This window comes from Podarcis raffonei, chromosome 11 (genome assembly GCF_027172205.1).
Source record: "Podarcis raffonei isolate rPodRaf1 chromosome 11, rPodRaf1.pri, whole genome shotgun sequence".
NCBI classification, from domain to species: Eukaryota; Metazoa; Chordata; class Lepidosauria; order Squamata; family Lacertidae; genus Podarcis; species Podarcis raffonei.
The window spans coordinates 37,042,808-37,065,378 of NC_070612.1; the positions used below are offsets into that span (position 1 = coordinate 37,042,808).

At 43.7% G+C, this 22,571-nt stretch overlaps 2 protein-coding genes across 4 annotated transcripts; one reads left to right on the top strand and one right to left on the bottom strand.

Annotated features, from left to right (window-relative positions):
- Positions 1–2,948: 2,948 nt before the first annotated feature.
- Positions 2,949–16,900, top strand: RFESD (Rieske Fe-S domain containing). Of its 3 annotated transcripts, none has more exons than XM_053409032.1 (5): positions 2,957–3,237; positions 6,662–6,921; positions 9,320–9,500; positions 9,596–9,630; positions 16,271–16,900. In XM_053409032.1, exons 3-5 carry the CDS (start codon positions 9,323–9,325, stop codon positions 16,538–16,540), a joined length of 483 nt encoding a protein of 160 aa, XP_053265007.1. In that variant the 5' UTR covers positions 2,957–3,237; positions 6,662–6,921; positions 9,320–9,322; the 3' UTR covers positions 16,541–16,900. The 3 variants fall into 3 exon arrangements, with proteins under 3 accessions (XP_053265009.1, XP_053265007.1, XP_053265008.1); XM_053409033.1 differs by having other exon boundaries at positions 2,957–3,233; XM_053409034.1 differs by lacking the exon at positions 6,662–6,921 and having other exon boundaries at positions 2,949–3,233.
- Positions 10,137–15,146, bottom strand: SPATA9 (spermatogenesis associated 9). Its single transcript, XM_053409031.1, has 5 exons — positions 14,562–15,146; positions 14,163–14,251; positions 12,572–12,799; positions 11,328–11,423; positions 10,137–10,417 (listed from the first exon to the last, which is right to left on the bottom strand). The coding sequence occupies exons 1-5, from the start codon at positions 14,620–14,622 to the stop codon at positions 10,178–10,180; spliced, it is 714 nt and encodes a 237-aa protein (XP_053265006.1). The 5' UTR covers positions 14,623–15,146; the 3' UTR covers positions 10,137–10,177.
- Positions 16,901–22,571: the final 5,671 nt, after the last annotated feature.

Sequence of the window (22,571 nt, forward strand, 5' to 3'; positions counted from 1 at the left end):
CAAGGTGATGTCTCTGCTTTTTAAGATGCTGTCTAGGTTTGTCATTGCTTTTCTCCCAAGAAGCAAGCGTCTTTTAATTTCGTGGCTGCTGTCACCATCTGCAGTGATCATGGAGCCCAAGAAAGTAAAATCTCTCACTGCCTCCATTTCTTCCCCTTCTATTTGCCAGGAGATGATGGGACTAGTGGCCATGATCTTAGTTTTTTTGATGTTGAGCTTCAAACCATATTTTGCGCTCTCCTCTTTCACCCTCATTAAAAGGTTCTTTAATTCCTCCTCACTTTCTGCCATCAAGGTTGTGTCATCTGCATATCTGAGGTTGTTGATATTTCTTCCAGCAATCTTAATTCTGGCTAGGGATTCATCGAGCCCAGCCTTTCACATGATGAATTTTGCATATAAGTTAAATAAGCAGGGAGACAATTTACAGCCTTGTCGTACTCCTTTCCCAGTTTTGACCCAATCAGTTGTTCCATATCCAGTTCTAACTGTAGCTTCTTGTCCCACATAGAGATTTCTCAGGAGACAGATGAGGTAATCAGGCACTCCCATTTCTTTAAGAACTTGCCATAGTTTGCTGTGGTCGACACAGTGAAAATCATGACCTGTCCATCTTGGGTGCCCGGCACGGCATAGTTCATAGCTTCTCTGAGTTATTCAAGCCCCTTCGCCACGGCAAGGCAGTGATCCATGAAGGGGCCCAACTTGGTAGAAAGGGGAAATCAGACCAGCAAAAGGTCTTCTCCATTTGTGGCACATTAACAGCTGACAAGTGTATTGGGGCATAGATATTTGTAAACTAGAGCCCTCTTCACCAAACAGGAAATATGTTTTTTAAGGTGCTACCACCTTGCTCAAACTAAGCAGGTCTGAGTCTGCTCAGTCCTGGATGCAAGACTGCCTATGTTTTCTGGCTTAAGTTCCATGGTGAAAGAAAGATGGGATATAAATGTGTTTTTTCTTGTGTAGCCAAACACAGTTACCTTCCCCCTGAATTTTAAAAAAAATTCCTAAAGAACAACAACAAGAAGCCTAAATGATCAGGTGACTTTACAGAGGTCCTTGGGGAGAGTAGCTCAATCACTTGGGAGAGGGGGACACAGAGAGGCTGATTGAATGTCATTGTGTTATGTGGTATTTTTTTATTAATTAAAACAACCCATACACACATACACAGCTAAACTTGTTTACAAATCCTGTTCAACCGAAAGCGATTCTTTGCCTTGGTAGTTTGGAAAGTTGAATCCTGTTGGAAGGCATGTTTGTTATTGTGCTATGATTTACAATAATTTTTTTCTGCATCTTTTCATTATAAAGAATTGCCCCAGAAAGGTTGGCCACAGCTTAGTACTGCATGAATGTACTTGTATTTTTATTGCAAAGGATGAATCTTTCTCCTACACCAAGGCATTTCTAATATGATTTCTACCAGATGGTACTTCTTTATAAGTACGCCCCCATCAGAAATGAATCAGAAATGGTAGAAAAGCATCCAAGGTTTTAATCTTCAAATAAAGAAAATAATCCAAAAATGAAGATTTAGAAATACTCCTTGTTGTTTAAACAACAAGAGAAATGCTGCTTGTGTTATTTAAAATTTGCTACTTTTTTCTGTTCTTTTTTGTGACTTTTTTATATTACTATTTCATTTTTGACCCTCAAAACATTGATATAGGTTGAGCCTGAAATCAGTGAAGCCGACTTGTAATCAGTGCGTTTGGATTGTAAGGCAAAAGTCTGATTCCATCTGAACTCAATGGCTTCTAGCCATAATGGCTACTATAGTGCTGTGGAACCAGTGGCCCAGATGTTGAACGCAGTCCTTCAGACTTCTCTGCCCGTCCTATGGACCCTCCCCAGGCAACAACTCATGTCCTCAGGTCACATCCATCCCCACCAGCTGTGCTCTGTACCCTTGTCTAGTGCTTTGGGCATGTCTGAAACGTCTTCTTAAATTGTGACAATGCCTCTTGCTTGCCTGGATGGAGAGATATGTGCAGGTGTGTAGAAACATCTGGCTTTTATGTGGCCGCAGTGTAGACAACTGTACAAAGTTAAAGTTACCTCTGTTGCTCTGCCCACTTTTGCCTCTGGCCCCAACCACCACATGATTGCAGAGGAGGGGATGAACCCTTCCTCTACCCACTCCTCCACCCATGGGCGTAGCCAGGATATATGGTGGGGGGGGCAGCATACTCACCTGTCATCATCCTCTGTCTAGCGCTGTCCCTCAGTCGGGTTGCCAATTGCGTTGCTAGAATGCACCACAGCATCATCCAAGTGACCTCAGTGAGCATTTCAATTTCATTCTAATTATTTCTACTTGTTTGTTTGTTTGTTTGTTTGGGGGAGCTGTTGTTCCCTGTCCCTGGCTATGTCTATGCCCTCCATCCTTTGTGCTGCTCCTCAAGTGTGATCAGGGCTGGATTTAGGTTTGATGAGGCCTTAGCTGCTGAAGGTAATGGGGCCCTTTATATGTCCAGCTCTCCTTTGTCAACAACAAATTGTCATGGTTTTGTCTGAACAAAATGCTTGTTTAACCTGGAGGTAGGCTGTATGAATTGTGTATTGCTTTGTAATAATGTTGGGCCTCTGGACCGTAATAAAGATTGTTGTTGTATATATGCTATATGGTAATTTATGTAATTTTATTTTATTTTATCTTAGATTTCAGAAATGTACATCCAGTCCCCCCCCCTTTACATTTTTTGGGGCCCCCCAAGGGAGTGGGGCCCTAAGCTATAGCTTGTTTAGCTTATACGTAAATCTGGCACAGAGTACGATGAAGAGTTCTGGAGTACTTCTCAAGTTTGCTTAGGACCTCATTGCACTCTGTGTGTGTGTGTGTGTGTGTGTGTGTGTGTGTGTGTGTACGTACAGGTGGCCTAATGATTGCATTACCATATGGTGTCTCTTTAGTATTTTCCCCCAACGCTTTCCTGGCTTTCCTAACAGCGCAGCCCTTCGCATATTAACTCAGAAGTACGTTCCGCTTAGTGGGAATGGACTGCTCTCTCCTCCAGCGTGAATTTAGAGCTGCACTCTAGATCTATGAAAGGCGCAGCAGCCGCTACCACGTGACACCCTGCCGTCCAATAGCGTTTCTCCCTTCGCGTTTTAATGGCGCGACGCCGCGGAGAAGCAAAAACGGTTCCTCAGCGATTTGCGGTGGCGCCTCAACTCGTGGGTCTCGCCCTCCGGTTGCTACTGCAGCGTTAGGCAACATTAAGCAGGTTTGTAGACGTCAAGAAGCCACTTCCCTTCCCCCTCCCTCTTAAGCCCACATAACACGCGCGAGAGGAAGGGAGGCGGGGGGAGGGGTGACAGCGTAAGGACCTTCGGGAGTTGTAGTCTCGGAGCGCGGTGGCTGCTGGGTATTGCAGTCTGAGCTTGGAGATAAAGCTCCTGCACATGCGTGTTGCATACTAGACAAAGCTACGCTGCTTGAAGACTTTTTGTGTCGATCGCCGCCTAGCGGTTGTTGCTATCAGTGTTATGTTGTTTTTAATTGCCGACGTTTTGCTGAGCTTTGCAGCCAAATTGGGTACGGAGGGAGGAGAATGCCTGGCTCCGAAGCTGTAAATGGAAATATAAATGGAAATAAATCACTCCGTGGCGTGTGGATCCGCCGCACGCCTTTCAAATAATATATTTGTGTAACTCCCGTTTTACACACGCGCTACATCTTGCAGTCGTGATATTCTTTGCAAAGTGATACCTATTCAAAGAAGCAGGGATATTTTAAACAGTGCATTTAACCTGGTAGATTTCTGCAGTTTGATTGGTAAGAGTGCTGTGTAGCATGGGTGAAATTTTATATTTACATTTGCCGCGAGGAGCTAAACTAAATCGATAAGGGTCTCAGGTTTCTCTGCTCATGTTTCAAAAAATGGACATTCTCTAATTATGAGCTGCTACTGTTAGACACTTATAATTTACAGTACAGCAAAGTTGTGGCTCAGTTATAGCTATATAACCACTCTAGCCAATTACTGTAAAAATGTACTGCAAAAAAAAGCAGGAGGCAGTGAATCCTCTGTCATAATGCCCATTAATTCCAGTGGTCTACTCTGAGTAACACAGGATACAAATGACTGTGAGTATGACTCGCATAGGATATCATAGAGCCCCATCCAGGCTGTACTTCATGAATGCTGTTAGCTGCCCACAGCTGTCTGCTTGTAGTAAAGCTGCCAGAAAGAAGGGGAAGTGATTAGATTAGAAGGACAGCTCCTCACCCCAAAACAGCACACATAGGAGTGGGTGAAGATGATCTAATGAGAGACTGGATTATGGCCATGATATATTTTTCTAAGTTACTTGACTTGATTTTTTAAGAAAATAATTGTGCCCATTATATTATTATAGCTCAGTTGGTAGAGCATTTGACTCCTAATCTCAGGGTCTTGGGTTCAAGTTTCACGTTGGGCAAAATATTCCTGCATTGCAGGGGGTTGAACTAGATGACCTCCCAATTCTACAATTCTGTGATTATCACAATGTATGTTTTAAGCTTTATATGATTTCAGTGGCAACTTAATACTCCTCCCCACTTCCTATCTTATTCCATAGATTTCTCGAAAGCTTTATAAAATGGGAAAGATTCTTGTGTGTTTCACATTACAGTGGTACCTCGGGTTAAGTACTTAATTCGTTCCGGAGGTCCGTACTTAACCTGAAACTGTTCTTAACCTGAAGCACTATTTCTGGGTTAGCGGAGACTGTAACCTGAAGCATATGTAACCTGAAGCGTATGTAACCCGAGGTACCACTGTATATAAATCCCACATGTGGTGTTTTTCTTTTTTTTTACATTTTAATAAGTATGTAATAAACCACACTTGCATGACTTTTGACTTCTAAGCCATCTGGCTTATTTTAAGTTAAAGTTAGATATTAGGCAGAGGACAACTTTAAAAAATGTGCATACAAATAAAAGAAGATGTGCAAGTGAGAAGAACCCATTTTCTTTCAGGTGGTTGCCCCAGAGAGGGGTAAGATCTAGTTATTAACATACAGTAAGGATTGTCATTGCATCACAGTGGAGTTGGCAACTTCAACTGCTACTAGGTGGTTCTCTCCCCTCCCCCTTCACATTTCTGTATTCTGAACACAATGCTTCTATGGATGCTGTGCCAGTATGTTTACTTCCAGGCAGTTCTTTCCTTGTTCATCACAAATCTCAGAGTGTTCCCAGCTAAGAGTCTGCTTGGCAGTAGGAAGGGTGACTCACAGGAAGAATGAAAGCTGGGAAACACAAGTTAATCGAATTTGCTATAGACATCGGCGAGTGTCCACAGCTGGCCTTCTCCCATTGCAGCTGAAATCCTTTTACACTGTCTCCATACTGAGAGTTTTTATGGCCAATTTATACAGACGCTGCTACGAGCTACACACCTGTATGAGCAATCAGATTCCACTTGCTTGTGGCTGAATAAGGATTGTATCGGTGTGCTGGGAACTGCATAGATTAAATATTTCAAAGCTTCTGTGATAGCATGAAGCCCATTCAACTCACTGGGATTATGTCTGCAAAAGGTGTGGGGTTCTGATGTTGCTTGGGGCAGTATTGTTTCACTGGAATGAATGGAGGCCTTTTGGAGCCTGATCCTATATATGCATGTTTGTCTGAGAGTGAGATCTCAAACAAAGTTCAGTTGTACTGTTTATACACCACTTTGACTTGTACAAGACTGGCACACTTGTCTAGTATTGGATTTATAGTTGGCCTCTATTCATTGTTTGGGACGTGGGTGGTGCTGTGGGTTAAACCACAGAGCCAAGGACTTGCCAATCAGAAGGTCGGCGGTTCGAATCCCTGCGACGGGGTGAGCTCTCGTTGCTCGGTCCCTGCTCCTGCCAACCTAGCAGTTTGAAAGCACATCACAGTGCAAGTAAATAAATAGGTTCCGCTCCGGCGGGAAGGTAAACGGCGTTTCCGTGCGCTGCTCTGGTTCGCCAGAAGTGGCTTAGTCATGCTGGCCACATGACCCGGAAGCTGTAGGCCGGCTCCCCCGGTCTATAAAGCGAGATGAGCACCACAACCCCAGAGTCGGTCATGACTGGACCTAATGGTCAGGGATCCCTTTACCTTTACCTATTCATTGTTACTAATGAATTTAGGAAACAGGATGTTTTATCAGAAAAATAAAGCACTTGGGGGGGGTGTGGAAATTCACCCTTGATCATGGGCAACAGTAGCAGCCCGAGTGGCTGGGGAAACCCAGTCAGGTGGGCGGGGTACAAATAAATTATTCTTATTTCGGATGGCAGTCCCATTTGTGTTTCACAAGCTGGTCTCCAACCGTAATAATAAATTGTTGTTGTTAAGCCTGAGACATGAGTAATATTTTCATCATTGCGATCCAGTGTTCCTGGAGGAGGCAGGTTTAGCACTACGTCTTTATTTTAAAAACCATGTTTTTATTTTTCATGGTACAGAAGATACATGTTGTTACGACAGTAAACAGCAAACAACTTGTCATGATAAAATTGCAGACTTTGGTCATGCACCGTAATAAAGTTTCATTTGATTACAGTACTCTAAAAGATCTAGTTGCTTTAGGTTAGGGGTTACTTTTAAGGTGAACAAGTGATTATCTAAAACATCCTTATCAATTCAGTGCAGCCTGGTTCTCAACTTTCCTATCTGCTCTGGCAGGATGCATCTTCTCCCAAGTCACGTCACTGTGTGAAGGCTCTACGAAAACATTTTTCCCAGTAAAGAACTTCTCTGTATAAAGGCATACGTGGTGGATATGACCTTTGGAAGCTGATGATTCAGAACTTTCACCCACCTCTTACAATCTTCCTTCTATATTTCTGTGACAATACAACTTCTGTGTCGTTTGCCACACTACTGTCTTGGAGAATCACCATTCAGATTTCCCTGGGAATGTGAATCTGCCACTTTCCACACAGGTACCATTCTTAACAATAGTTTTTAAATGCAGTGCCTCTGACTTTTCATTTAAAGGTGTTTCTGATTGTGAAATATAATTAAAGTAGATTCAGAAAGTATCTTGTTTTCTCTTTCATATGTACTATTTTGTACGTCTTCCATTGCAAAAGTTTAAGATATTGCCTGTAATTATATGTATTCTTTCATCTTGTGCTGCTAAGTATTTCCTTTTATCTTATTCTACAATTCTATGCATGCCTAATGCAGTGAAGTCTCATTGAACTGACTGGGGCTCATTTAGTGTTGGTTTGTAGGCTGTAAAGTATTATAAGCTAAGACCGAAGACGAGACACAGTGACTGCAGATCTGACAGTTATGCAATTTACTCTGCTGTCTCTTAGATTGCAGCTTTAAGCACTCAGAAAATCATTAAACACTTTATCTGTTCTGGCTCTCAAAGCACATTTTTGTGCAATATGTTTTTTTAAAAAACAACCCAAGAACTGTGTATTATACAACAAAATTAACAGCTGTCACTGATGGCAAAATGAATGTGAACAGTGGCGTAGCGTGGGGGGTGCCAGGGGTGCCGGCCGCACCAGGCGCAACATCTGGGGGGGCGCGAGTCCAGAGGGAAGGGACAAGTTCCTTCCTCCGCCGGGCTCCCCGCCGCCGCCGCCACCCTTGCACCCTAGCGCGCGCCCCCCGCCGCCGCTGCGGCTGCACTCCACTCACTGCTCGCAGGAGGAGCAGCCGCTGCAGCAGCGCCGACGCCGCCACCGACGCCTGGTCGGGCACGGGCAGCCTCCGCACCCCGACGCCGACGCCATCCCCTCGGTCCAGCCACAGGCGGCTTCTTCTGCCGACTGGGAGGGAGGAGAGCTCCGAGGGGCCTCGCCGCGCCCTGCGCTCCCCAAAACTCTCCGAGAGAAAGCCGGCGGGCGGGCGAGGGTCTCCCGGCAGAAGGGGGCGCTGCTGGCTCCGGCTCTCAGCGCAAGTCTCAGCCGCGGGGGGGGGGCAGGCGAGGACGGAGTGCGGCTGGAAGCCCCTGGATCCGGCCGGGAGGAGGAGAGGCACTTGCCAAGCCCGGATCTGGAGCGCCTCGGAGCGCGGGCTCCACCTACAGCCCACGGAGAGGAGGGGGCGGGGAGGCGCCCGAGGGGAGGGGGCTTCGGCTGCCTCGGCCCGCGGGGGCTCCGCAAATAATAAATTTAATAAATTCCTGCTGAGCCTTTGGGGGGGGGGTCCTTGGCTCCTTCGCTCACCCCCAGCCCCAGTAGCGTGGGGGGGGTGCAGGGGGGGCTGGCCGCAACATCTGGGGGGGCGCGCTCGCACTCGAGTGCTAAAATCCACGGGTTAGGGGGCGCAAATTAATTGCCTTGCCCCGGGTGCTGACAACCCACGCTACGCCACTGTGTGAATTTTTTCCTCCTGTTCAGGTTGTCCTATATGCTTTATAACTTAGTTTTTGGCTGCCACTGCATCCTCAGAAGAACTCGTGACAAGTTGTAAAATCAAGGTTTTTGCATACCTTTGAACAAATAATACCCTGTGGTCACAGAATGAAAATGGACAGCATTTCAGAAAAGAACAATTTTCATGCACACCAAACCTCCACCCTTTACTTTGATTAACATTCTGCTATTGCTGTGGAAAGTTGTTGCTATGTTGGTGCCATGAACAAGGGCTACTTGTTTCAATATACTGGCCATCAGATGAGGACTTTATCCTTGTGACGCTGTCCTTACAGGATAAGCCATTTGCATTCAACAGCTTGCCACATAGATCAGATAATCTTTAAAATTTTCACACCACCATACGTGGATAAAAGATAGGGTGAAAATTGTCCAGTTCACAGAATGGATCGCCACACACATGAATGGATGAATCCCTCTTTTTAAAATACGTAGTCTACAGTAAATTTCAGAAAGGTTTTCAAATGCCGAACAGGATGTACTACTCCTGTTTTATTTTTATTCACCCGTTCCATATCATGCTTGAAACAGGAGGATACCATTTGATCCACGTAAAATAATTCAGTGGTACCTCGGTTTAAGAACAGCCCTGTTTATGAACTATTCGGTTTACGAACTCCACAAAACCGGAAGTAGTGTCCCAGTTTGCAAACTTTACCTTGGTCTAAGAACAGTGGAAGGGCACTGGCAGCCGGAGGCCTCACTAGGGAAAGCGCGCCTCGGTTTAAGAACAGTTTTGGTTTAACAACAGACTTCCGGAACGGATTAAGTTCGTAAACTGAGGTACCACTGTATATTGTTTGTTTGCAGTGAAAGTTCTTTGTGCACCAGCCTACTGTTCAGCTATAAATGGGGGCCAATAATGGTAGTGATTTTCTTTCCTCGACATGGTTATTTCTGACGGTCATATTAAGTAATATAGTGCATTTTTTCTTCCTTTCAGAATATGAATGAGGACAGCTCTGTTGAAACGTCTAAAAAGAAGGAAGACAGAAGTCCAGTTTGTGTTGGCAGAGAAGATGATATTAAAAAACTACGGAGGACAACAGTGGTCATCCATGACAGAGAAGTTGTTGTTTTCTATCACGATGGAAGGTTTTATGCTCTGGATTGCCGCTGTTACCGTAAGAATTTTTCCGAAGATGGTGTTTCTGGAACAACTTTAAACGTTAGCTAGTTTGAGCCTCTGCTCTAATTTTGTATTCTGTTCTTTTAACAGATACAGGAGGTCCCTTACATGAAGGAGATATAGAGGTATGCAAATACAGTACTTCCCCATTCAGAACCTTCTGATAAATAAGAATGCTATTAACATAATGGGACAGTAATGCAGGACTACTGTGCATATACAGGGTGAGTCTTTTAAAAGAGGGCCCCATGGAACATGTGTATAGTGGTACCTCGGGTTACATACACTTCATGTTACAAACGCTTCAGGTTACAGACTCCGCTAACCGGAAATAGTACCTCGGGTTAAGAACTTTGCTTCAGGATGAGAACAGAAATCCTGCTTCGGCAGCGCAGTGGCAGAGGGAGGCCCCATTAGCTAAAGTGGGGCTTCAGTTTAAGAATAGTTTCAGGTTAACAACAGACCTCCAGAACGAATTAAGTTCTTATCCCGAGGTACTACTGTACAGGCCTCTCCATCCTCACTTCAGCACTGCCAACTGAAAAAAAGAGTGATACTGCCTTTTTATTTAGAGAGCGATAGTTCTGAATTTAAAAAGGCACGTCCAAGAAACAAAAGTGACATCTGAGGGTCAGGGGTGCCTTTACCTTTCTTGGGTACAAGGGAGCATTATTATTCATTTTCTTTATCTATTGCCAAAAGTAGTGTTTGGATGCTTCCCCTGCTTAGTGATTCCTTAATAGTCAGCTCTGAAGATACTTGGTGTGTGGAGGAAGTTGCAGAGTCGTTTGCCTTTTCCTTGACTCTGGGAAATCCATCTGCATCAAGACCATCGCTGCTGCTTTCCCTGGAGCTCTTTTTTGTTTCAGTTATGCTTTTAATTCTTCCCAGTGCTTTATTAATGGACACTGCCTGTATACACATAAGAGGTACATTTTTTAGCATAAGGAAACGGAAAGCATTTCTGCCTAACTTTAAGAGATACAGTTTTGCAGTAGAGCCGTACTTGGTTAGGATGCATTACTTGTATCAATACAGTCGTACCTTGGTTCGTGAACACCTTGCGAGTCAAATGTTTTGGCACCTGAACAACGCAAACCTGGGAGTGAGTGTTCCAGTTTGCGAACGTTCTTTGGAACCCGAACATCCGAAGCGGCTTCTGATTGGCTGCAGAAGCTTCTTACAGCCAATCGGAAACCACGCCTTGGTTTCCGAACGTTTTGGAAGTCGAAGGGGCTTCCGGAACGGATTCCTTTTGACTTCCGAGGTACCGCTGTACATCAAATGCCTGAGGGAAAGGATAGAATCATGATGGGGATGAGGTGAGCAGATCACACTTTGAAAATTTCCAGACTGGTTTCAGTCTAAAATGCTGTGTGTATATGTGTGTGTGTTGTCCTATCCCTTGAACCATCCCATCAAGGAATGCTGCATGTGGTCAACACTTGTTCTCATAAACACTTTTAATAAATGCTGGCATATTGACAGTTGGATGATCATCCTCTTGAGGTTTAAGGATGAGTGACACTTGATTCTGCTTTAGTGCCAGTGGCTGTTTCTGGACTGTCTTGAATAGCTGCCCTTTGCAGAGTGCAATAGCAACAGCCTAAATTACAGGTTACCCATATATATGCTACTGTAGGTAGGCAATGTTGGTCGAGGAAAGGTCACAGCTAGCAAGCCAGCTACAACTGGGCATTGGCAATGTGCACTAAAAGGGTGCACAGTAATGGAAGAATAATGCATGGCTTCAATTCTTTGCTGAAGGGAAGGGGAGGCACGAAACAAGAAGGATCAGAAAGAACAGTATTTACGAACCTACCAGATAAATTAGTGCTGCATAAGAAATGCTCATTACACCAGTGAGGGCGGTCTTCGTTGGATAGGAAAGGACATCATAAAGGAACATGGATTTTTCCTGTAGAGAAGAAGAAGAGTTTGGACTTGATATCCTGCCTTTCACTCCCCTTAAGGAGTCTCAAAGCGGCTAACAATCTCCTTTCCCTTCATCCCCCACAACAAACACTCTGTGAGGTGAGTGAGGCTGAGAGACTTCAGAGAAATATGACTAGCCCAAGGTCACCCAGCAGCTGCATGTGGAGGAGCGGGGAAGCGAACCCAGTTCCCCAGATTACGAGTCCACCGCTCTTAACCACTACACCAAGCTGGGATTCATAGTCAAGGAATTCATTCTTCTGCCATATTGCAGTTTGGTATACATGATCCTTTCAAAGTTTAGCACTTTTAAGTTCCTTTGGTTTGAATGGGAGAGTTAAGAACTTGCTTATATCTTCCTTATTTAAATCAATGGGACATAAAGCTCAACATGGATAACAATCTAATGTTCACATGCTAGACAGTTCCTAAATATTTCCATGCAGGATTCCTGATGTGGTTTATTAACTCTCTGTGCGCCCACACACTATCACTGCTGCCCCAGACAAATTATTGGGGAAGATCAGGTTTACAAATTGACAGGTCATTATGTAAATCCTATACATATTTCATGGAAATAGTTCCCATTGATTTCAATATAACATAAGGCTACAAGCCCATGTCCCATATTGACATGGGAGTAAACTTTTGAACTCAGTGGGACTTAGTTTTTAGCAAATATGCACAAAGCACTAGTCTCTAATCCACAAGCCTGTACCACAATATATCTATTAGTCTGCCACAAGATTCCTTTTTGTTTGTTTGTGCTGTAATATGCTATCACTGGAACATTGGAAGCTGCCATACTGAATCTTATCTCATACTGAATCCTTGTCTGCACAAGGAAGATCAAAGTGTATGTGAATGTTTTAAAAAAAGGTCTTTGCACCTAACATTTTTAGAGCAAATAGCATCAGCTGATAAGGCTTATAATTATGAAAATCTCAAGATGGCATGGAGGAGGAAATTTTACCTTCTCATCCTCTGTTGTGGTGCTGAGGAAAATCCCTCACACACTCACTTAGAACTCACTTAGAAAATATGAGATGTTTATGTTGAAATTCCTAATAAAGATATTTTTTTAAAAAAGAAAAGAAAATATGAGATGGAGCAGTCACACCCATTGCCTACCTTCAATTTATAAAGAGGTTGTTTGGGAGCATTCAGTTTCTGCAAGAGACGATGTGATAGCCTATGCAGCCCTGCCAATTTTTGAATGAGGTGTGGCTGCACAAATTTTGCAATTGATTTTGAAGAGCGGGAGAGATGACCTAGCCCATGCCTAATCATTACCGCATGAGCGGAAGAGAACACTCTCGCCACAACAGACCTAGACTCTTGCACGGTGCGATTGCCGTCCTGAAATATAAGTCAATACAAGGAGGGAGAGAAAAAAATAGTCAAATTACGGTACTGGGGGGGGGGAGGCCTAGAACAGAGAAAGCCAGTTTGATGCATCAACTAGTTTCTTGCAATGTACAAGGGAATGTGCTCTGCTACTAGCTCACTAGCATGAGTGAGGAAGGATAATATTTAATCAATATATTCTCTCCTACTATCCTCAACATTCCCACACTGGGCCCCATTGCTGATGTAGTAATTGTTTGCCATTGGGGACAATGAATATATGATGAGATCTGCAAACATCTGACCCTGGCATTCATTCATTTATTATATTATATTAATATCTCACTTTTAATCCAAGGAGCTCAAGATGGCATAAATGGATCTCTCCCTCCCCTCAACCCTGTGGGGGAGGTTAGGCTGAGAGACAGTGACTGGGCTGTCATCCAGTGACTTCATGGCTTAGTGGGAATTTGAACCCTGGTCCCCCCTAGTCCAACATTCCAGCAAATGCACCAAGTTGACATGTATTTTAGATAATTATTCACAGAAACATCAGTAGGGGGGAAATTAGCATAACTAATACCCTTGGGCTCTTTACTAAAGAACATTGTATGCCGTAGAACTTTAGACTGCTTTAGAAACATCAGTTTAACCTTGCTTACTTGGATAAATTAGTCAAAACTCAATAGATGCACACACGGGTATGCTTATTTTGGGGATTTAGTAATAATATGGTTTTTATCATCATTGGATAAAAATGATACGTGTGGGTGGGTGGGTGGGTGGGTGTGTGGAGCAGCTTTCTGGAGGTATGCTATACCAAAACTTGTCTCCCCTGAATATATTAATTATTTTTCTAACTTTGTGTATAAGTAAAACATTAAGCTGAAACTTTGCTGAGTTTGTAGCAAATGCAGTCTTTAACAGTAAAGGTAAAGGTAAAGGTACCCCTGCCCGTACGGGCCAGTCTTGACAGACTCTGGGGTTGTGCACCCATCTCACTCAAGAGGCCGGGGGCCAGCGCTGTCCGAAGACACTTCCGGGTCACGTGGCCAGCGTGACAAAGCTGCATCTGGCGAGCCAGCGCAGCACACAGAAACGCCGTTTACCTTCCCGCCAGTAAGCGGTCCCTATTTATCTACTTGCACCCGGGGGTGCTTTCGAACTGCTAGGTTGGCAGGCGCTGGGACCGAGCAGCGGGAGCGCACCCCGCCACGGGGATTCGAACCGCCGACCTTTCGATGGGCAAGCCCTAGGCGCTGAGGCTTTTACCCACAGCACCACCCGCGTCCCAGTCTTTAACAGACTATTGTATAAATAAACTTAACTTTCAAATAATAGTGAAAGAGTATTAGTATTAGCTAAGAAACATTACCTGGTTTGAGCTTGTCAGTCTCAGTAAATTGGGGAATTCATCCCTAATCTCATCTATAATTTCCAAGAAGAGTCTCTGTATTATCTGGGCTGAATTGAAAAACAGTAGTCAAAAAGAATAAAGCGCCTGTCTTCAAAATTATACTTATCGTGTAAGCATTGTTCAGACATGAAATATTGTTCAGACATGAAATTCCACAGGCCAGAGAGGCATTGAGGGCCATATTTGGCCCCCAGGAATGAAGTTCCCTACCCCTGGCCTATCTGGTAGGAACAGGTATTTTTTTTTAAAAAAAAAATCAAGTACAGAGGTGTAGAGAAGGCAGTGTTCCCAGAATCCAGGATTTGAGAACTCATTTCCATTCAGGGATTCAAGACTCAGAAACAGAGTAGCTCATACCTTGTCCAGCAAATTTGTTGACCAGCTGTCCACATATCCAGCCAATTGGCCTGAAAGACATCCTGCATGCCCTGGTGTCTATCTACAGCTCCTGAATTTAGCCTAATCTGGTTTTATGCCATATATGTATGACAATACGCCATACATGTGTGTATCTCCACCTCCAAGGCAATAAACCTTTATGAGAACACAATGTGCCTCTTAAGCACAGTGCCTCCTTGACTCCTGACATCATGTGTACACAAGAAAATAGCCCCCCACCAAATCACTGTAGTCTCAACAACCAGGACTTTCAAATATGATCATTCCAAAATAACATAATGTAAAAACCAATGGCTTTCTTTTTACATCACAGAAACCACATTAACAAGTACAGTGGTACCTCGGGTTATGTACGCTTCAGGTTACATACGCTTCAGGTTACACACTCCGCTAACCCAGAAATAGTGCTTCAGGTTAAGAACTTTGCTTCAGGATAAGAACAGAAATCGGGCTCCAGCGGCGCAGTGGCAGCAGGAGGCCCCATTAGCTAAAGTAGTGCTTCAGGTTAAGTACAGTTTCAGGTTAAGAACGGACCTCCGGAACGAATTAAGTACTTAACCCGAGGTACCACTGTATTGTTTTCTTGTGTTTATTGTCTTTGATAGACTAGCATAAAAGCTGAAGAGCAAGGTGGAAAAAAGTGCTTTGTTTTCTGGGTTATACAGCACCTAACATTCTTAGAATTCTGTTTCAGAATGAACGAAAAGTTCCAAAGTCCCCTCCCTTGACTTTTAAAACAGAGTACAGTGAATGTTGGTTGGAATGTGTGTGAGTTTTACTTTAAGAAAATTTAGTGGCCTACTCTGCCGTGGGTATATTAATATTACAATTTATTTTTCTGTTTATCAATTGTATGCTTTGGGATGCTGACAATGCAGACTTATGCATATCTACTCAGCAAAGTTAGTTATATTTAGCTTAATAGAACTTAGATGTTTATATGTTTGTACTGTTATTGCACATAACTGCATATATTTTTTCTGCACTGACAAAAAAAGATCAGGTGGAAAGGCACTAATTATATATTTCGTTCCAATTCTTGCTAGGACATATTAGCCAGGCAGTGCCCTCCTCACATGGCTGGTGAAATAAACTGTTATTACACCATTGCGTGGCAAGTTCCCGCCTCCCCCCAGAGGAAATAAAGATAGATGACACAAATATTTAGTTTAATGGGCTAAAATTGGCCACAAGTTTATTGGCTACAGGTAATAAGCGGTGTTGGCTTAGGCATTGGTCCTAACTGACTATCCGGCTTCAGCCTGATTGCTTGAAGTCTGGGAAGGGTTAACCACCAGTAGTTAACCATCACCTGTAACCAATAAAGTTGTGGCCATATTTAGCCCATTAACCTTAAATAATTGTGTCATGTGTCTTTATTTCCACTGGGGGAGGGGGGACGGGAACTCGCCACGCAATCTCAGAAGGGGGGGGGGCGTCAAAAGTGAACCAGTACTAAAGTTATTTTCCAGTGAACTTTAAGGGAGACTTTCCAGGAGTTTGCACTCTTGTTACATTTATATGCTTTTTTAAAAAAACAGGAACCTAATACTCCTATTATAGTGGTATGAAGGATTTTGTGTGGGGCATGTTCAGTGTAATAATAATAATAATTTTATTATTTTTCCCTTCCCATCTCTTCTTCCCTCCTTCCCTTGTGTGTTTAGGACATCAATGGACAGCCTTGCATTATTTGTCCCTGGCACAGTTATAAAATAACTCTGGCAACAGGTGAAGGATTGTATCAAGCAATAAATCCCAGGGAGCCATCTCCAAAACCCAAATGGCAGTCGAAAGGAGTAAAACAGAGGACTCATAGAGTTACTGTGGACAGCGGAAATGTTTATGTGACTCTTTCAGATACAGATGGCAATATAGATTCTGATCATTATGCTAACATACACAATAGGATTATACTGCCTCCTAAGAAAAAATAGCATCTTCTGTGCTTCCTAGTAAATGGCTTTAAAATAACAAGAAATGTGAATGTTATCCTTGCTGTCTAAAGAGCATTCAGCTTCTGAGTGATGATATGAAACTGAGCTCCAGTCTCTCTAAAAAGGGAGTTGATCAGAGAAGCATTTGTGCCTTTGAGAAGAATATAGTATAGTGTGCTTATAATAGATTAATTTTGCCAGTAATCAAAATGTTAGAAGATTTATATTGATCCAGCCTTCAGAAGTGTCTCTCGCTTCCAGAATATAAAATGATGTTTTAAAAGTATTATGATGTACCAATGTTATCAATATAATTGGAGATGTTGTGCTTGTATGCTAATATGATTTGTTATTGTTGGGTGTCTTTGATTCTTTTTCTCGCGCTTAATCCAATCCTTCTCAAAATGATCGCCAAAGTTCATATTGGTTCCTGCAAGAATTCCCGAAGGCTGTTCCAGCTGTGCAGTTATTTAGCAGTGCATCGATCTGCCCGTAAGTGAGGCAGGAGGGCGGCAGGAGGGAGCCCAGATTCTGCCTAATGCAACTTGGCTAGAGGCCAGTTCAGCCATGTATCATCTGGAAGTGACAGGCTGCTTTGGGGCCAAACTGACTGTGCTGAAGGTATATCCTGGAAAAGCTGAACTCCTTGGTAGTTTGCCATGCCTCTCTTGACAGGCAAGGAGAAGAGTGCAATTGGTGTGTGTTGTGGCAGAATACTAGGTATGCCTCTATGTGGCTGTAGGGAGAGAGGGTAGGGGTGTGGTGTGGGTGTGTGAGTGAGTGAGATACAGTAAGCTAATGCAGTGATAAACACCAGGGTGGTCCAAATTGGTGGAATGTACTCCAGAAAAGGGTGAAATTGCTTGCCAGAGGATGGAGGACCATGACTTAGAGAAGTCTATCACTCACCTTTAACACAGAGACACATAATCCTTCTCTGATAATGGCTTCACTTTCACGATACGATGCTCAAGGATTTGACACACTGGGATTTTTTCATGCTTATTCTTGTCTTGATAGATGTGCAATTACTCAGTTAGGCATATTAGCTAGGTACAGCCATGCTCTGAGGAATGCAAGTATTTAACTCTTAGTTTGTCAGTTTTGTTTCTAGATGATATGCATGCATCACAAAGGTCTATTGAAATACTTATGAAACTTTTGCTGAAAATGCAGAAGGCAAGGCTAAAAGCAAGTCAGGGAACATATTGTAGTTTCTTATGTGCCACATAATGCATTTTCTCCCTTGCCAACAAGTGGTTGACAGGTCTTCAGATTGCTTTCTCCTGGTCCTTGGAAACTCTGGCAACTGATGACTCTGGCAAAGGTCCCTTCGCCGCCTCCCATAAAATATTTGAGAGGACCGCCCACCCCCAATGTTGATGGGCATTGCCATTCAAATGGTATGCATGCACCACATCATGTGATTGATTATGCAGGGAGGGGCTTACCTGAGCCTCCACAATATTTTATTCAAGTTGGTACCCCTGGATGATGGCCTATCTAAGTGTAAAGCAATACCATGTGGCACCCTTCTATGTTGCTGATGTAGTATTAAAAAACCCATCCTACTCTGTTTGCCAACCTCGCACAAACACTGCAAATCCCTGGTAGGTGCTGGAACTGATGCAGAGATGCTGTAAAAGCTTTCAAAAGTTATGCCACCACAAAGGATAAACAGCAGCAGCAGAAGAAACCACACATATCTGTAACACTTCATAAGGTCTGGGGTTTTTGCTAAGTAAAGAAATCTACCCTTTTCTCCTAGCTGCAAACAGAGCCCTTTTCTTCCAGTAGCGAGAAACTGTGCACAGGAAAGAGTTTGTGAGCAACAAAGCCCCATTTACACAGTAGTTTTGGATAAGCCTGGCACTCACTGCTGTGTAGGTGGAGCTGCTGGGAGTAATCTGCCCTTCCTATACAGTATGTGACTAGCTGACTGACAAGGACAACTGAGAAGGAAAAGAAAACAACCAAATTCCTGCACTACCCTTAATTTGATGACGGTTCTCTGGAGTTCAGGGTTCTGAAACCATTTTCTAGTGTACGATTGAACTTTGTTTTTAAACCAAGCCCATAGGAAAGCTCTGTACAGTAATGCATACATACTGGAAGAGCGAGTTAAAAGACAAAATACTGTGAAACTAAATGCCTTGTGGACAGGATCAGTCAAAGGAAGCTATGAGTGTCTTTAGGAAAATAATCGGAATTGTGACATACATACGTAGGCAGCTATTTTGCTGTCAAAAATTCCAAAATAGCCTTGTAATTATCAACTAATAAAAATCATAGTTATTCTTCAACTTTTTAACATTGCTTTTACTACTTTAACAATTAAAGGGAAAAGGTAAAGGGACGCCTGACCATTAGGTCCAGTGGTGACCGACTCTGGGGCTGCAGTGCTCATCTCACTCTATAGGCCAAGGGAGCTGGCGTACAGCTTCCGGGTCATGTGGCCAGAGTGACTAAGCCACTTCTGGTGAATCAGAGCACCGCACGGAAATGCCGTTTACCTTCCCGCCAGAGCGGTATCTATTTATCTACTTGCATGTTGACGTGCTTTCGAACTCCTAGCAGGAGCAGGGACCAAGCAACGGGAGCTCACCCTGTCATGGGGATTTGAACCGCCAACCTTTTGATTGGCAAGTCCTAGAATGCCCAATCTAGGACGCCGATCAGAAGGTTGGCAGTTTGAATCCCCACAACAGGGTGAGCTCCCGTGGCACGGTCCCTGCTCCTGCTAACCCAGCAGTTCGAAAGCACGTCAATGTACAAGTAAATAAATAGGTACCGCTCCGGCGGGAATGGAAACGGTGTTTCCGTGCGCTATTCTGGTTCGCCAGAAGTGGCTTAGTCATGCTGGCCCCATGACCCGGAAGCTGTACGCCAGCTCCCTCGGCCTGTAGAGTGAGATGAGCCCTGCAGCCTCAGAGTTGGCCACAAGTGGACCTAATGGTCGAGGTGCCTTTACAAGGGTACAAGGGAGCATTATTCTTTGTTTTCGTTTATGTATTGCCAAAAGTGTTCGGATGCTTCCGCCGCTTGTGGAGGCAGTTGCAGAGTTTGCTGTTTCCTTCATTCTTCGAGATTCATCTGCATTGAGACTATCGCTGCTGCTTTCCCTGGAGCTCTTTTTTCTTTCTTTTATGCTTATTATTCTCTCCAGTGTATTATTAATGGAGTCTGCCTGTATACACATAAGAGGTACATTTTTTAGCATAAAGAAACGGAAAGGTTTGGAATCCTCTGCAATTTCTGCCTAACTTTAAGAGATACAGTTTTGCAGTATAGCCGTACTTGGTTAGGATGCATTACTTGTATCAATACAGTCGTACCTTGGTTCGTGAACACCTTGCGAGTCGAATGTTTTGGCACCCGAACAACGCAAACCTGGGAGTGAGTGTTCCAGTTTGCGAACGTTCTTTGGAACCCGAACGTCCGACGCGGCTTCTGATTGGCTGCAGAAGCTTCCTACAGCCACTTGTTCTCATGAACACTTTTAATAAATGCTGGCATATTGACAGTTGGATGATCATCCTCTTGAGGTTTAAGGATGAGTGACACTTGATTCTGCTTTAGTGCCAGTGGCTGTTTCTGGACTGTCTTGAATAGCTGCCCTTTGCAGAGTGCAATAGCAGCAGCCTAAATTACAGGTTACCCATATATATGCTACTGTAGGTAGGCAATGTTGGTCGAGGAAAGGTCACAGCCAGCATGCCAGCTACAGCTGGGCATTGGCAATGTGCACTAAAAGGGTGCACAGTAATGGAAGAATAATGCATGGCTTCAATTCTTTGCTGAAGGGAAGGGGAAGCACAAAACAAGAAGGATCAGAAAGAACAGTATTTACGAACCTATCAAATAAATTAGTGCTGCATAAGAAATGCACATTATACCAGTGAGGGCAGTCTTCGTTGGATAGGAAAGGACATCATAAAGGAACATGGATTTTTCCTGTAGAGAAGAAGAAGAGTTTGGACTTGATATCCTGCCTTTCACTCCCCTTAAGGAGTCTCAAAGCGGCTAACAATCTCCTTTCCCTTCATCCCCCACAACAAACACTCTGTGAGGTGAGTGAGGCTAAGAGACTTCAGAGAAATATGACTAGCCCAAGGTCACCCAGCAGCTGCATGTGGAGGAGCGGGGAAGCGAACCCAGTTCACCAGATTACGAGTCCACCGCTCTTAACCACTACACCAAGCTGGGATTCAAAGTCAAGGGATTCATTCTTCTGCCATATTGCAGTTTGGTATACATGATCCTTTCAAAGTTTAGCACTTTTAAGTTCCTTTGGTTTGAACGGGAGAGTTAAGACCTTGCTTATATCTTCCTTATTTAAATCAATGGGACATAAAGCTCAACATGGATAACAAGCTAATATTCACATGCTAGACAGTTCCTAAATATTTCCATGCAGAGCTCCTGATGTGGTTTGCTAACTCTCTGTGCGCCCACACACTATCACTGCTGCCCCAGACAAATTATTGGGGGGGGGGACTTGGGGAAAATCCCTCACACACTCACTTAGAACTCACTTAGAAAATATGAGATGGTTATGTTGAAATTCCTAATAAAATATTTTTTTTTTAAAAAAAGAAAATATGAGATGGAGCAGTCACACTCATTGCCTACCTTCAATTTATAAAGAGGTTGTTTGGGAGCATTCAGTTTCTGAAAGAGACCATGTGATACCCTATGCAGCTCTGCCAATTTTTGAATAACATGTGGCTGCACGGATTTAGCAATTGATTTTGAAGAGCGGGAGAGATGAGCTAGCCCATGCCTAATCATTACTGCATGAGCGGAAGAGAACACTCTCGCCACAACAGACCTAGGCTCCTGCACAGTGCGATTGCCGTCCTGAAAAATAAGTCAATACAAGGAGGAAGAGAAAAAAATAGTCAAATTACGGTACTCGGGGGGGACGGACAGTTTGATGCATTAAGACCTAGAGCATTCGGTAGAGCATTCGAGATCACATGAAAATTCCAGATTTCACCTTAAGTATGCATTATGTGTCTAGGAAAGAGGGAAAGTGATGTGGTCAGATGTGAAAGAGGACAAGGTTCCTGTACCTTTAACAGTTGTCTAGATGAATTTCAGCAGGCTTAGCTTCCAAAACGTGCTCCTCCCATTGAAATTCCCTTACCAGGGGAACAGAGGAAATGAGTGGTGTGACCCTAACAGACCCTACAAAAGGGCTGGTCATGCAGCCATCTTCCCTTTTCCGCCTTATTCTGTTTTGCCTTTTGCTGTCTGCTGGCTCTCCGCCAGCAGCACATGGGCTCATCCCTCACAGAGGATGAACCCACACTTTTCTCTGTATCTGTAATTACAAGATAAAGCCTTCCTTCAGGACCATACAGTGAACTGCATGTAAGCAAACTTTATCATTATCATTAAAAGGAAGACTGCTGGGTCATTATTCTTTTTAAGAGAGAACTTTAAGAGGGAACTAAATTAATTTGAACCGCCAACCTTCTGATTGGCGTCCTAGATAGGGCATTCTAGGACTTGCCAATCAAAAGGTTGGTGGTTCAAATCCCCGTGACGGGGTGAGCTCCCGTTGCTTGGTCCCTGCTCCTGCTAGGAGTTCGAAAGCACGTCAAGGTGCAAGTAGATAGATACCGCTCCGGCGGGAAGGTAAACGGCATTTCCGTGCGGTGCTCTGATTCAACAGAAGTGGCTTAGTCACTCTGGCCACATGACCCGGAAGCTGTACGCCAGCTCCCTCGGCCTATAGAGTGAGATGAGCACTGCAGCCCCAGAGTTGGTCACCACTGGACCTAATGGTCAGGCGTCCCTTTACCTTTTCCCTTTAATTGTTAAAGTAGTAAAAGCAATGTTAAAAAGTTGAAGAATAACTAAGATTTTTATTAGTTGATAATTACAAGGCTATTTTGGAATTTTTGACAGCAAAATAGCTGCCTATGTATGTATGTCACAATTCCTCTTATTTTCCAAAAGACACTCATAGCTTCCTTTGACTGATCCTGTCCAAAAAGCAAGGTGCAAAAAGTGCTCTGGTTTC